Below are 15,971 nucleotides of genomic sequence, written 5' to 3'. Positions count from 1 at the left end.
TATATAATAATAATAACAATAATGAACAAGAAAAAGTAGCCAACCAGTCAGATTTAATGATCCATTCGCACGGGTTATTGTCAAAATAGAACCAGTAGGCCTATCGATTGGCTCAACAACATATTGATCTGGAAACTCCCATAGTCGCATTTGTGTATAAAGCTTTTGTGATGAATCTGTTTTCTCCATTGTAGTAGGAATCTTATCCACTAAGAACAACAATAGATTTAATTAAACAACCACTAATAAAAAATATAAACAATAATATTGAAATGCCTTATTTCTAAATAATGAAACCAAATTTATAAATGAGAAAACTATCAAAGCATGAGAAGGCATAATATGCATAAGACATGAATGAAAATAATAGGAATTAGAAAAGAAATAATATTCCTTCATAGAAGAAATAAAATTAAATACCACTAGACCTTAAGCAGGAAAAATAGAGAAAAAAAGACTAGTCATTCAAAGAAACTTAATTTAGGAGAGAAAATAAACATACACCATAAAAGTTGTTTTAATATGTTAAAAAGTGAATGCCTCATAAAAACTAGTAGGTACAAGGTTTTAAAAATTGAAATCATTGAAATACTTTAACATCTAGAAAAAACATTTATCCTAATAAAATTTACTTAAAATTATCTCAAAATTTTAACCAAATAAATTTAGGTAATATATAAAATTAAAATTTTCAATATAGCTTACAGAAACCAAAATATTTTAAAATTTTACAAAATTATGAAAACATAGAAAAGCTTAAAATAATAGAGAGAGAAATAAATTAGTGGATTCTAAAACCTTAATGACATGTATAACTTAAATGTTAAAAGTTTGTTAAAAGAAACAAAATCATTAATAGTAAATTTAACTAAATTAAATATAGTACTTTCCTACTAAATATGCAATACTAATAAAAACCATAGAATTAAATTAAATAAAAAATTACTTTCTAAACTTGTAATAAAACATATGGAAATAGAGCATATATATAATTGAGTAGTATTACATTCTTTAGCTACTCAAGATTTTGGAGTCACAAATAAACATGTATATCTTAATCTATACTATAAAAGATAAGAAAAAACATCAAACACAGTTTAATTTACACTAAAAATAATAATGTATAAATATAAAAAAATGCATAAACAGAAAATTAAAAAAAAAAATCATAGAAGATGCTCTAATTACAAAATTAATGGAAACTCATACTCTAAATGACTACGCAAAATATAATCAAAGATGTCATATAATTATTTTAAAAGTTCCTAAAATTAGGCTAAATAATTTGGTTCCTAATTTACATAACACATTTAAAATGCAAACTACAAAAAGGAATTCATTCAAAGGAAACCATGCCAAATACAATCAAAATAAAAATGAGTATTCCTTCAAAAACAATGGATCCATATAACAATAATTGCATTACACTTGAACGAACCGTGACTTAAACTATGAAATTCTAGTTTTCATCATAATTAAAGTAGAAAAAAAAAAACAAATAGATTACTAATCTGCCTCCAAGGAAATAATTAACAAATGATTATAAAATAAATCATTTAATAATTAATTTTAATAAAAAAAAGTCAAGAGAATAGAAATTGAAGAAAATAATTGAAATATACCTCCTAGAAGACGTGTAGACGATAGAACCTTCTCGAAACGTCTTTGATTATAATAAAAAAAGCAAATGGAAATAAGAAAATGCAACAATTTATTAGTATTGAGATACTGTAAGTAGAGTCAATACAATAAGAGTTTAAATTAATGATGTTTGACCTAAAAGTAGAATTGATGTTCCATTAGTCACATTATAATTAATTATAAAAATGATGTCACCAAGGGCTATATAAACAATCATATTGTAACATGTCACCTTAAGATTATATATAGAGTGTATAAATTTGATAGAAATTGATGAAATTAAATTAACTATTTTTTTCATTTGCTCATTTAAAATAAACATAAAACAAAAATAAATTTAAAAGCTTCATTCATTCAATGCAAGAAAGCACGATTCTTTCAGTTCAATAATTCAAAAATACACTAATAATCAAAATGTATTAGATAAAACATACATTATTTCAATATATCCTAAAATTTTAATTGAAATATTTATATTCAATTAAACATTTTAATGCAACACAACAAAATCAAAATATTCCAAAAAAATGTAAAATTGTGAAATTTTGAAAAATAAACTTAAAACTATGAAGAAAGTAAAAGAGAATATTTTAGATTTATAAACCTTAAAAATACGTATAACATAAAATTTCAAAGGTTTAAAAAAGGATACAAAATAATTAATAGTAAAATTAACAAAATTAAAGATAGTATTACTCGATTAAAAAACAATACTGACAAAAATCATCATGAAATCGAATTAAAGAGAAAATAATTTTTTAAATTTACAACAAAATTAAAGAAAATAGTGGACGATTATCAAAATGTACCATTACATTCTGTTGCTATTCCAAATTTTGGTTTTACAATCAAACAGATATTACTTATTTATATCCTATAAAATGTATTGAAAATGCAACAAATCAATAGTTAAATTTATATTAAAGATATTAGTGTAAAAATTAAAAAAAATTATATATACGTGAAGTAAAAAATGCGTGTAATCTACTTTATTAAAAAAGATAATGGAAGTATATAACTCAAATAACATCACTCAATAAATAATAGAACATGCCATAGAATTTGTTCAAAGTTTCTTCAAATAAGGCAGAATAATTTAAACGGTAAAGTATGGACAGGTTCATTGCAGATTTCTGAATTCCATTACAGGGTTACAAACATTCAAAATGTCAAATACCTCCACTATATACATCAATTGGCATTAATTCTGAGTTAGCTCCTACCCCAATTGTACTTTAGGGCTAAGAAATCTGACCCTCGGCAATTTATATTACAAATTTAAAGTAAAAGTAAGAAAAAAGAGTTTCTTCAAAGGAGAATTCTAACAAATAATCATAAAAATGAAAATGATTATTTCTTCAAAACTAAGGGTCCATACAATTGATTGTAATGCATTTAAAAGTGCAACTTGAACTATGAAATTATATTTTCATCCTAATTATCTAAACAAAAAGAAAATCAAGAAAAAAACTTTTACTCTACCTCTATATAGGGCAACAATGAATCAAATGACTATAAAACATCCCAATTAATAATTACCTTAAATCGAATGACATTAACAAAAAACTGAAAAAGACAATCGAGAAATACCTCCACGAAGACGTGAAAGCAATATCACTTTCTTGCGACGTCTTTAATTATTGAAGAAAACACAGAAGCAAAAAAAAAAAAACTGTAATGACAATAAAACATTTCAATGAATAAATACCTTTAATCGAATTAGATCAGAAAAAAAAGGAACTGAAAAAATAAAAAAACAATACATCCACAAATATGTGAAAACAATATCACCTTTTTGAGATGTCTTTAATTATGAAATAAAAAACACAGAAGCAAAAAAGAAACTGTAATTATAATAGAACATTTCAATTAATAAACACCTTTAATCGAATTAGATTAGCAAAAAGAAACTAAAAAAAATACCTCCACATAGATGTTAAAACAACATCACCTTTATGAGATGTCTTTAATTATGAATGAGAAAGCAAAGCCAAATAAGGAACTATTTTGTTGGTGTTAATGCAATGTAAATAGAGTTGGTACAATAAATGTTAATCGAGAATGTTGGATCTAAAACTAGAATTCCTATTTCATTGGTCACATTCAAATTTACTAAAAAGATGATTTCACTACGTATACCATATAAGTAAAAATGTTATAATGCATCACCCTAAGACTACGGAATATGCAAGTGTGATGGAAATGAATGAAACAATGTGTTAAATTTTTTTTTTAACTTACTCCTTTCAAAGAAAAAAAAAACAAAATTAAACTCTAAAAATTAAAACTCCATTTTTTTTCAAATTGGGACAGCATAAAAAGACATTATATGCATAAAAGTTCAATAAAGAGAATTTGAATTAGAAAAAATATATACCTTCATGAAAAAATAAATAATTAAAGGTAAAAAAAGACCAATCATCCAAAAGGAGTTGACCTAAGAGAGCTAATAAACAGACATAAAAGTTGTTTTAAATGTTAGAAATTAAATAAATCAAGGAAACTCCAAGTAAAGATGAGTTTAAAAATCTAAAATCATGATTATTCTAATTTTGTCATATATATTATTGTTTTGTCCATCAAAAAACATCACTAAAATACTTTAACATTTCAAAACATGAAAAACCAAAATTCATTAGCTAAAAATTCCATTTTTTGGTTAAATTTTTGAAATGTTTCACAATATTTTCCAATATATCCTAAAATATTATTAGTTGAAAATATTGCGAAACATTTCAAAAATTAAACCAAGTAAATAAAGGTAAAATATTCAGTTAAACATCAATGTAGCTTATTAAAACCAAAATATTAAAAAACACAAAATTTAAAAAATATTGAAACCATCGAGAGAAAGAAAATCTTTTCGGTTCTCAAACCTTAAGGAAATTAATAGTAATTGTAAAAACAAATAAACGTTTGATGAATAATGCAAAATTGTTAATAGTAATTTAATCGAATAGAGAATGACTATCACCAAGTAGCATTATACTTTGTAACTAATCTAGATTTTGGTGTCATAATGAATCTAGTATTCTTCAATTATATCTTACAAAAGATAAGAAAAATATATCAAACCAATGATTAAATTTTCATGAAGATTGATCGTGTAAAAATATACAAAAAACGCTACATAGACAAAAAAAATTAAAAAAGACGCAAATGCTGCTCCAATTAAAAAATCGATAGAAGCACATAATCCAAATGATAACTCTAAAAAATAATTGAAAATGTCATATATTTAATTTAAAATTGCATAAAATAAGGTAAAATAATATAGTTAGCAATTTATATTACAAATTTAAAATAAAAGTTATAAAAGATAGTTCATTTTGAGGAGAATATCATAATGAATAACCATCAAAACAAAAATAAATGCTCCCTTGAATTAGGAGTCCATAAAATAGATTACATTACACTTAAAAGTTATAACTTGAGTTTTAAATTTTAAATTTTCTTTCTAATTAAATTTAAAAAGAATTAAAGAATTATTGGAGCATAAAGAGAATCCATAAAAAACTACTACACTACCTTTTAAGGGAATAGTGAAGTGGACGATTATAAAATATCACATTAGCAATTACTTTTAATTGAATGAGATTGAGAGAAAAAAAAAATAAAGAAGGGTAAATTTCTTAAACTAACCTTATGATTAATCTAATTGACTAAGTATACCCTTATTGTTTCAAAATTAACTAACACTACCCCTACTTTTTCTGACAATTGACTAATACATCACTTACCATTAGCATCAGTTAATAGAAAGACAAAAAAAGACTATTTTGCCCTTTATTCTTTTTCAAAATTTCAAAACAAAGCTTTCGACGTCTAAGTCTTCGGATCTGAAATAGGGGCAAGTGGGAAGGAGCGAGGGTTCTTCTCCCAGTCATCCACCACGTAATGCATAGTACTGTCATTGCACGCCACCACATTTCAATTCAGCAAAATTGCGCATGCCCGTAGATCCCCCGAAAGGATCTCCCTAGTAGAAGCAATAGTGGGAATGCTCTGGATCACGTTTCTGAAGTAGTATGGATTGACCTTCGGTTCAATTCGTTGGTAGAAGTTTACAACCATCCAAAAAATACTTGTCTGGGAATGGAGAAGCTTTCTCGCTCGTGTGACTGAACGTCATAGCTGAGCACAGAGATGAAATCTCGATTATTTGATCGGGGCTCTTGCTCTCCATTTCCAATGTATTGAGATTTTGAAATAAAGTGTAACAAAGATCACAAAAGGTAAACAATGAAAAAAAGTAAATGATAAAAACAACAATTACAAACCCTAGAGAGTAAACAAAAATGATGTACTTTGTAGACCTTCTTGAGACTGATAGTTATCAGGGCTTTCCCTTTATTCTTTGAATGCAAAGCATCCAAGCTATTCTCTTCTAATTTTTTGTCATTCTCTTTGTCAGAAACATCTTCTTCTTCCACCATTCCCTATTCTTCCTCTTCTTCTTCGGATGAACTTTCTTCTGTATCTGTATCCCTCTCTATAACTACTCTAGAAAAACCTCATCTTCCTTGTTTGTATGGGCATTTCTTAAAAACTTCAGGGGATTTGAGGAAGAAGATAAAATAGAGTCTAAGAGGTGTGAGTGTAGAAGAAAGTGAGAAAATAGTTGAATTGAATTTTTGCGAGAGGCATAAAATAGTCACAGGTGTAGGGAACTGTCACAGGTGAGGTGACCTTCTCGCTGATAACACGCCTTTGGGTTTTCATGACAGTGAGGATCAATGTTCAACAGGTGCTAGAGTAGGTTTTCGAACGATGTCGTGTTCAAATGAAGGGGATGAGGGTAATATTGGTTTTGAAAAAAAATTACTGACAGAGTATTAACAGATGCTAACAATAGGGGTAGAGCTAGTCAATTGTCAGAAATAGTAGGGGTAGCGTTAGTCAATTTTGAAACAGTAAGGCTACACTTAGTCAATTAGCAAAACCATAAGGGTAGTTTAAGAAATTTACCCAATAAAGAATTGAAGAATACAATATTAAATTATTTAGTATTGAATATGAGTGGATCTATATTTGATCCAATTATAAACAAATCAAATTTAGATAAGCCTTTAATGTCATCAAATTTGAATTCAAAATTTGGGAAAACATATATTATTTGTAGCCCTATTTTAATCAAATTGGTGTTTTAATTAATAATTTAATCCGTTTGGGTTTTATAAAATTTCACCATAAATAAGAAAATTTGTATATACTTATCATAAATTATGAATGAATCCACCACATAAGACTTATTAAAAGCTATGAGATCAACTATTACATCACTTATTTTTAATAATTTTTTTTTCTACAATTGATTTTGATATTCAATCATTTGCTTTTTCTCTCATGTCTAGGGGATTTTGAGTGTGTGTGTGTGTGTATGTGTGTATGTGGTGGGAGGGGGGTGTATATTGGCATTTTATAACCAAATGATTGGATATTATACAACCACCCTCATTTCCACAAGCTACAATGTTATTGAATGACTAGTAAACTTTCTAAAATTTCTAAATTGTGCTCACCTTATTTATATTCTTGCATTTTAGTGTATTTATTCTTTAATGGTATTTGAAATCTAATTTAGTTAATGTGTTAGCTACTTGTAAATTTGGACAATAACCCATTCATATTTACATTGTTTTGGAATTTTCAAAATATATCATTACAACCCATTTATGAATGACGAGAGTAATAACAAAATAAAACCAAACTACAACAGATGTAAAACTTCAAACAACTTAATGAGTAAGAATAAAAAAAATGAATGAGAAAAAACCAAATTCTAAAACAACAAAATGAAAAAAGGGAGAAACAGGACAAAATTAGTGAATCTTGAACCAAGTTTGCTCACTTGGTTCTAGGTTGTTGTAAAATTGTCATGTTGACCTAATTCGAGGCTTTAGGTATGGAACTAGTTTTGTAAACTGAAACAATGGTATTGTTGAAAATTGCTATTGAGGTAATAGATGAAGAGGTAAAATGATAAATAAAAGTCTTTTATGCACCTTTTGAAACAAACTAAAAACCGATAAATTGTCACATATCCATTAGTCGATCCACCAACCTAAGTATTAGGGAGAGAATAAAAAATTGTTAATTGAAATCAATAGGCTCAAGTATCTACTTGAGTTAGTTAGAGTCCATGTAATCCATGTGGTGCATCGATGTTAAGTCTTGTGTAGTCCATGTTGGTAGTTATGTAGAGAGTAATTGTATAGAGTATGATAGTGGATCATAAAGGAAATTAAGCTTATAGGAGTCGGTTTTTCAAGAGTTTAAGTTGTGATTATAATCTTAATTAAATTATCATGAAAAATAATATTGTTAATTGAGAGTTATCTCTTTGGAGGTAAAGGGTTAATTCTTTACTGATAAAATATCCTATTTAACAAATAGGTTCATTATCTTTACGTCAAAAAATAATTTAGTTTTCCCAATCTCTCGGTATTCTCTTTTCACTCCACCCAAGCACACCAATGACATAGTCTCTCTAAAGTCATTTCCTTTGTTGTTGTATTTCATTGTGGCAATTTTCTCCTTGCAACTGCACAAGATAGTGATCAAACACCTTCACTAATAATGGGTTATTGGAGTTGGATATGCATTGCATATTTTTGGTTCTATCATGCTCTTTCATCATGTTCTCTCTATTTGTGGTTCTCTCACATTAGAATAAAGGATTTGATTTTTGAAGTAGATTGTTTTGTTCTCGTTTTGGTACAGATCAAAGTATGTATTCATGTAGTAGTGATGGTTCATGCTCATCACATTTTTGTCTTTCATCAGACATTCTTCATCAATGTTAGTGATTCCCTATGAACTTGTTCACAATATTATTTTCTATAGATTCAAATGCCTTCATTTTGAAAATTTAAAGAAGAATGAAGGGTAAAATAGTTTTTTTTATATTTTTGTTAATGAATGCTGATGATTTTCGTTTGTTAAAAAAATTAGGGGAACTTTAAGTAATTTTGTAAATACATGAATAAATTTTAGTCCATTGCTAAACCATAGGAGTAGTTTTAAGTATTTTACTATTTTTTTTGTTCCAAACAATTTTTTTGTGGATTACATAATGAAGTTAAATCATCCCCATCCCCTTAAAACTCCAAACCCTAATGGTGGCTATAATAGATCCCAAATTCTACTGCAATAAAGCAGCAGACATACAAATTAGGACACCAACCAATTGGAAAACAACAAAGTCTTTGTATCTTAAACATTGAGACTCACTAATATTAAAATTCAAAGGCGTTCAAAAACAATCAATTGGAAAGATCATAGAAAAAGTTGACGTTACACAAGGCAACAATGAAGTGCACATGACAACAATATTAATATATTAAATCATATGAACTAGTTTTTGATCAATTAACCATAACCATCCTTTTATAGTTAAGATTAAGAATATGACCAAACTGAACCGGCCCTTTCACCTAGCCCACATTAAAACTACCTACCCACCTCATGCCAAATACAAACAAATGAGTTGTAGCCAACTTGGCTACTTTTCCAAAGGTTAAAGTCCCCAAGAATTATTTTGATTGCAATGTTGCAATTTCATTTGCACTAATACAAAATTGCAAATTCAAGGGAGTGCTAATGAGAAGAGTGCAAAATCCAGTTCAACTTTGTTGTTTTTGTTTTACTTTGTTTCGGATTCTATTTTACTCCATCTCCATTAATAAACAAGATAAGGTAGAAGCTAAGACAAAAATAAACAAGAATTTGCAATAGACTAATTTGTATACATATACTTTAGCACTAAATGAATTAATATCATAAAAAATGCCCCTAAAAAGGTAACATTGCTCAGTTCATTAGTCGTTGTTGAGTTCAAGTGTCCTATTTGTTCATTTCACCATAAGGAAAAGATTTTGATAAATTTAATTCACATAACTTATGAATTGATTGGCGTGGGTATAGGGTTGATTCTATGTTTGGCAAATGAGCGTAAAAGAATTGTAATGAAGGATTAGAATGATTTTGCTAACTTATCAGTTATCACTTTATCACTTTTGTGTTAATTTATTTTTGAATTTTTTTTTAAAGTATCATTATGGCTTAAGAAATTGACTAAGTCTACCCTTGTTGTTTATATATTGCCTTAAATCACCCTTAAAATTTCAGACATTTGTCTAAAACCCCCCTTGCCGTTAACTTTCCATCACTTTGTTCACATGTGACATCACAAGACGATATATTTTTTTAAAAATTCATAAAATCCTTTTTTCGACATCTTCTCAAAGAGCTTTTGAACCTTAATTTGTTATGAAAAAAGGGACATTTGATGACGGCCTAAATTTATCGATAAAAGATAGTGAATTAGTCGATATAAGTCAAATTGGATTATACCAATGTTCAAAGTGTTTATATCAACAGGCACACTCTCCTTAGGTGTAAGCACTATGGCTATATGGTTATATCAATGGACTTTGGCTCCATCGGTATAAATCAATGTGCAATACTGACAATTTTAGGATTTTTAGTGATAATATTAACCCGTTGATACAGATGAAAAAATTATTATCGAGATCTTTAGTGATGCAATTTATACACCTTTTAGCTACATGTACCCGTCAGTATACGTTTTATTAACACACCCTTTAGCGATTAATCACTCGTTGGTATATATTTTACTAATACACCTATCTGTTGGTAAAGATTTAACGAATGATATTTTTCATGCATTTTAGGATGGTTGTTTTGTAAAATTACCAACGATGTGCCATCAATATAGATATACTAACAAATGTACCTCTTGGTAAAGGACTAGACAAAATAACCATTGGTCTAACTTTTATTAACAGAGGCATAATGATTTTTATATATTTAGATATGGTTTTTGCCATCAATATAGCAACTATTTTCATAGAATTAGTAAGGTACTGTTTTGTCAATAGATGTCACCCCTTTGAGATTATTCCATTCCAATTATTGGTGTTTTTTCTCCATATTTCATATAGAAATAAGCATTTTAAGCAAAATGTATTCTTGTTAATCATATATGTAAAAATATGTACATACAAAATTCATTTCAAAAATTTAAAAACATACATAATGCTTATTACAAAAAAAAAATACATGTTTAATCATCTACTTTAAATATCATTGATAAGTTGCAATGTATTCTAATAAGAGAGAGAAGTTCAAAAGACAAGTTTTTCTATTAGTTGTCCCAACTTCCAATGGAAAGAGAAAAAGCCAAATAAGTTCAAAAGATGGGTTTGCTCTTAGTTCTCCAAACTTCCAGTTTCCTAAATCATACTTGCATACAAATTAATATATTTAAGTAATTACTTTAAATTAAAATTAATTTTGTATCTACAAAGGAAAATAGAAAAAAAAACTAGAAAAATCACTTTAAACACTTACCATATTGCTATGGGGTAACACAATGACTTGAATATGAGGAACATGGGCACCCAATTGGAGAGTTATGTGGAACAATATTAGCATCAGGAACCTATTGAAAATAATAAATTTTATAAGAGGCATACCAATTATGATGTTAATTACAATTATGAATTTTAAACTAAAGAGATCATGTGTTGTGTTACACTTGTCAAATAAATAATACTATCTTCAAAAATCACTTTTGTAATAATGTTAAAACACTAGCAACTATTCAAGTGTTCCCTCTAACCCTTGAATTTTTCCTTAAAAAATCCAACTTCTTCATCATATTGCATTGGTTGAGATGATGAAGCATCTGATTCTTTAGTCGAAAAGGCAACCTTTCCCACACATCGCACATGCCATTTTTTCTCTAATCCCTTAATTTTGGAATAAACATCACATTCCCAAGAAAAATTCCCTTGTGATTTATCTATACTGATAGAATCACTACGAGCTTTTTTCATTACTTCCTGAAATTTGCAAAACTATTAATATCACTTCTTATTAAAAGATTAAAGTCAAATATAAATATCAAAAAATTTCTATCATTCTTGAGAATGATTGTGTATAAATGATCTATTACAAGTTGAAAGAACTAGAAAAGTAGTATTTCGAAATAAGAAATCATTAAGCAATCAGTTTGAAATGAAGTGGGTCCCCTTAAGACATTTGATCTAGTTAGAAAGTTCTGGATTTATATGTTTAATTTTCACGCTTTTTATTTGGGAACTATTTGCTTGATTTGCATAAGACAAATCAAAGTTCACACTCGGTTTGTAAATCATTTTCACAATATCATGGTAGTTAGGAATCAAAATCTCTACATCTTTTGAAAGCTTCCTATACCAAATTTTCTAGAAAAAAATTGAAGCTTTTGATAAAAGAGATATTTTAGTGTTTATATATGTATGTATGTATGTATGTATGCATGTATGTATGTATGTATAGAGAGAGATGTTCAAATTCCTTTTGTTTACTCCTCTAGTCAATCAAAAAAGTATCTTCGTCCATCAAAAGATAGAGCACCCTTGTTTGATTATCAAATTCTTTGTTACAAGAGGGATTTTCACTACCAGGATGGCTACCATTAACAAGTCTTGCCAGGACCAAACCAGTGCCCATCCTATGTTGACCCTCCCAACAAATCACATGTCAAGATACTTAGAACAATCCCTCAAAGCATCAAACAAGTACTAGAGGGCATCCCTATAAATCATCTACAGAAGATAGACACAGAAACTAGGCATTTTAGGCCTCAAATAAAACACATTTCTAATCATTCGACCCTAGGTTGTCAATGACTACTTATTCAACTAAGAAATTTTGAAAGATGTCTAACCTGAGAACCATCTCCAGGGTCCTTTGAATCTCACCCCCATTCAATCGATGCCAATCTGAGTCTCCCTCACCAATGAGCCCATCAAATCCTAGACTTATTGACTTTTTTTTTCTTTTTTTGTAAAAGGACTTACTGACAATTGGAGTTCATCACCAATGATTCGCAAAGAGTCCCTCAACCTTACAGGTCTAGAATACATAAAGATGATCACCCACACCATTTCTAAATGTAGCCTAGTTCCTAAAGGGAACAAGGTTCCCCATTGAACACTCATCAAATTAAGTATCACAGTAATAAGAGTGAAAAATATTCACTTCTTATCTATTTCAAGTCCAATATAGTCAGATCTTAGCATGAAAATCCACCATCTAACCATTGCATCTAGCATTATTAGAAATATCTATCCATTTCTAGTAGTCTTCAAAGTGACTTTTATTAGGAATATCTAGCCATTTGTTTCCTCCCAAGCTTCCTATAAAATACCATCAAGTAGAAGGCCTAGATGCTACAATAGTATTTCCCATAGCACTAAAAGGGTAGTCATGTCATATCATAATTAGCAAGTCAAGGGTTTCCTATATGACCTAACTGAATGAACTGTGCCTAAAAGAGCTTTAATTTTTGTTAATAATTAACCAATAATTTTATTGATTTTGAAAAATAATGACTTATTTACAAGCTTCCAAGAAGTCTCATAAGTGGGTAACTATCACCACCAATAAACACTAAAGTTCAAACCCCAATCCCTTCCCAAAATAACTTACCCCTATTTACTCTTTATTTGGATAGTGTGTCTGCCATCAAGTTTGTTGATCTGTATGTCCAAGTATATTCAATTCCCATCCCTTTAGAGCCCTTATCTCCTTAAATGTCTTCATGTAAAGCCACTAACCCCTGTCATTCTCTTTGAGCCAACCCACTATAATTCTTGAATCCCCTTACAGGTCAAACTAAGAGTCCTTTCCGAACACAATTCCTGAACTATAGCTATCAATTCTGTCCTTATGGAGTCCACCTTGGTTAGTGGGGGAATTTCTTTGAACAATTGCTTGCCCAAGTTGCATTGTAGTCCACCTTGGTTACATGAAGGTTAGATTGTTTCAATTATTCTTGTCATATCAGTACAAGAAACCATCCACCCGTCTACCCTTTTTGTTGGGTTGACAAATTCCTAATACTATCATGTTCCTATGTTTTCAAATTTTAGTCTTTAAGGTAGTTAGATAACTAAGTTAATGTCTGGGTCAATGGTGGTTTTAAAACCATGGTGTTTTTACAAAGTTAATGACTTTTACTAAACACTAGGCTCCAGAATCATGGTCAAGTGATGGTTTGAGTTGACAAGCTCAAAAGATTGATTTCAAGCCACCCCATTTCCAAAAAAAAAAAAAAAAAATTGGGTGATCATGGGCCGAGTCAATCTTGATTCTATACCTATGTAATTTATGTATAAATAGTTACATATCTATCTATCTATATATAGTATGCATATAAAATTTGTTTTATGTGTTATATGTATAATGTAAATATGCAATAAAACATAAAATCAGAGTTCTTTATGATTTTTTTATTTTTTCAAAAAAACTTTTTCGTATTAATGAAAAGTAAACCCAAATACAAAATATGTATAACAAAAAATAAAAAATCTGCATATATATATATATATATATATATAAAATAAAGTTTTGATAGAATAGATTAAAATTATATACTAACATAATATTATCCAATTTAGTTGGTATTTTATAAGATATAATGATGGTAAACATCAACTTTAGTGATGGGCTAATTCATCGTCAATATATTATATAACTTATAGCGACAGATTATATATTCTATCAGTAGAGTGGGAACCTATAGCCACAAATTAATATTCGTTGGTATACTATACGAAATCTAGCAACATATTACATTTGGTTTTATTGATGGTCTAATGCTTCCATCAATTATGTACATTACATTAATGACAGATGGAAATATCCATAAGTAATTAAAAAACACATATACCAATGGGTTTTGACTATTACTAGAAGATGTCGTTGGTATACATTGGATTTCAATGACGGATTAATCGATCCATCTAGCAAACCTAATCTATTGGTATAAATGTTTTTTACTAATGGATATGTACATTCATTGGTATATGTACCTTTTTGTTGTAGTGATTTCTCTATGGAGATCTAGGGTGGAAATTTCTCGGGGTATGGAGAGAAGATGAGGATCTCTGTACATCTGAGTTAGGGGTTGGGAAAGGCAACACTATTACTAACAGAAACTGCAACAATGACAAAATCACTGATGTCCTCTTCCTCTTCCACAAAGACGAAAAGCAACCTTGGGGGGGGGGGGAAGTAGGAGAAAGTAGTGCACCTACAAGTAATGTGATGCTTCATAACCATAAATAGGGGAACTCAATCTTTGTGCAATTTTTGTCTCTAGATGTCTTTTCCCTTTACCTTGTAGAACTCATGAAATTCTTGGGCTTGAACATAGTCAACTCCGGTTAGTCGAGCAGATTGAGGTTCCCTCATTGTGAGTTTTTCCCATGTGTTCACCATTGTTGTTGTCCCTGTTGGGATGAAATTATCTTTGATGTGGACATCTTGTTGTTGAACACCTCGATTTTGAGTTCCTCTGCTACCATTGTCTTGGGATTCGTGACAATGAACTCGAAAATTTCGTTCCATATTGGGTTCAAGTCTCTTGACTTTTTTAGTGTGTTTTGTATGGCTTATGTTTATTTGATAACTAATGCTAGGTCACTGCCATGTGGGCATTTGTCCCATCATGCTATTTTGCATGCCTATTTATCCTATAAATGTTTGCCTTGGTTTACGTGCAAGCTAATTGTTGGGGGAATCTTCATTTTAACATTTCCCCTAGTACAAAGATGCTTATTTACTATTCCACTTATATGGTGCCTAATGATGTATAATTATCAACAAATACCAGAAAAACATTTATTAACCACTTTTTCTTGGTTTTAAAGACAAATCAAGTAGAGATGTTTATTTATAAATGGAAACCATACCAAACATATATTTTGTTGAAGTTCACTTCCTCTATCCATCGAAATCTATGATAATGTATAGGCTCAAGCTACCTTGGCCACTTTTGTGGGCAAGATCACAAGTGTCAACCAGTTACATGACCAACTTCCTTATTGTTGTCGCATGCGATGGCGGTGATGGTGTTGTCATCATCATTTCATCTTGGTTAGAAAATATGTTTTTCAGCAAATATCGACTAAGACAAAGTCAGTAGCCATAGCAAAGGGACAAGCTCTTTGTAACAATGATGTAGGAAGCCAATTAATCAAGTAGAGATAGCAGTGGAGGCATCATCGTCCCAAAAGGAATACGAGAGATTAGAGGAAGCCAGTAGAGATAGGGTAGACTCGATGATGTGTCTATGTTTTCATTTAGCAGCATCGTTCTGTTCATGAGTGTAAGGGCAAACAAGGTGGATACATGTCGATACTTTCCTCCTCAGTTAGATTGTAGACAATTGATTTTTCTTTCAAACAAAACCTTAACATGACTCCTGAATTTAAGAAAAATCTTATAAATATCGAATTTATTTCACATCAAGA

General features: G+C 29.4%; 1 protein-coding gene across 5 annotated transcripts in view; it reads right to left on the bottom strand.

Annotated features, from left to right (window-relative positions):
• LOC148873526 (phosphoinositide phosphatase SAC6-like) overlaps positions 1-3,644 on the bottom strand; it is a 66,540-nt gene extending 62,896 nt beyond the window's left edge. The window contains exons 1-3 of one of the 5 annotated variants that reach the window (XM_088968034.1): positions 3,565-3,634; positions 1,623-1,663; positions 45-209 (exon numbers count right to left, since the gene is read on the bottom strand). In XM_088968034.1, coding sequence (XP_088824160.1) covers positions 45-209; positions 1,623-1,663; positions 3,565-3,572 — 214 coding nt within the window. In that variant the 5' untranslated portion in view covers positions 3,573-3,634. Of the gene's footprint in view, positions 1-44; positions 210-1,622; positions 1,664-3,231; positions 3,345-3,564 lie in introns of those variants that run through there. The other 4 variants (XM_088967803.1, XM_088967865.1, XM_088967987.1 and 1 more) reach the window with 4 other exon arrangements.
• Between the last annotated feature and the right edge of the window lie 12,327 nt (positions 3,645-15,971).

Source organism: Nelumbo lutea, chromosome 1 (genome assembly GCF_056320005.1).
Source record: "Nelumbo lutea isolate HS-2025 chromosome 1, American lotus-T2T, whole genome shotgun sequence".
NCBI lineage: Eukaryota > Viridiplantae > Streptophyta > Magnoliopsida > Proteales > Nelumbonaceae > Nelumbo > Nelumbo lutea.
The sequence above is the reverse complement of the archived record's forward strand: the minus strand, read 5'-3'. Positions and strand labels throughout refer to the sequence as shown.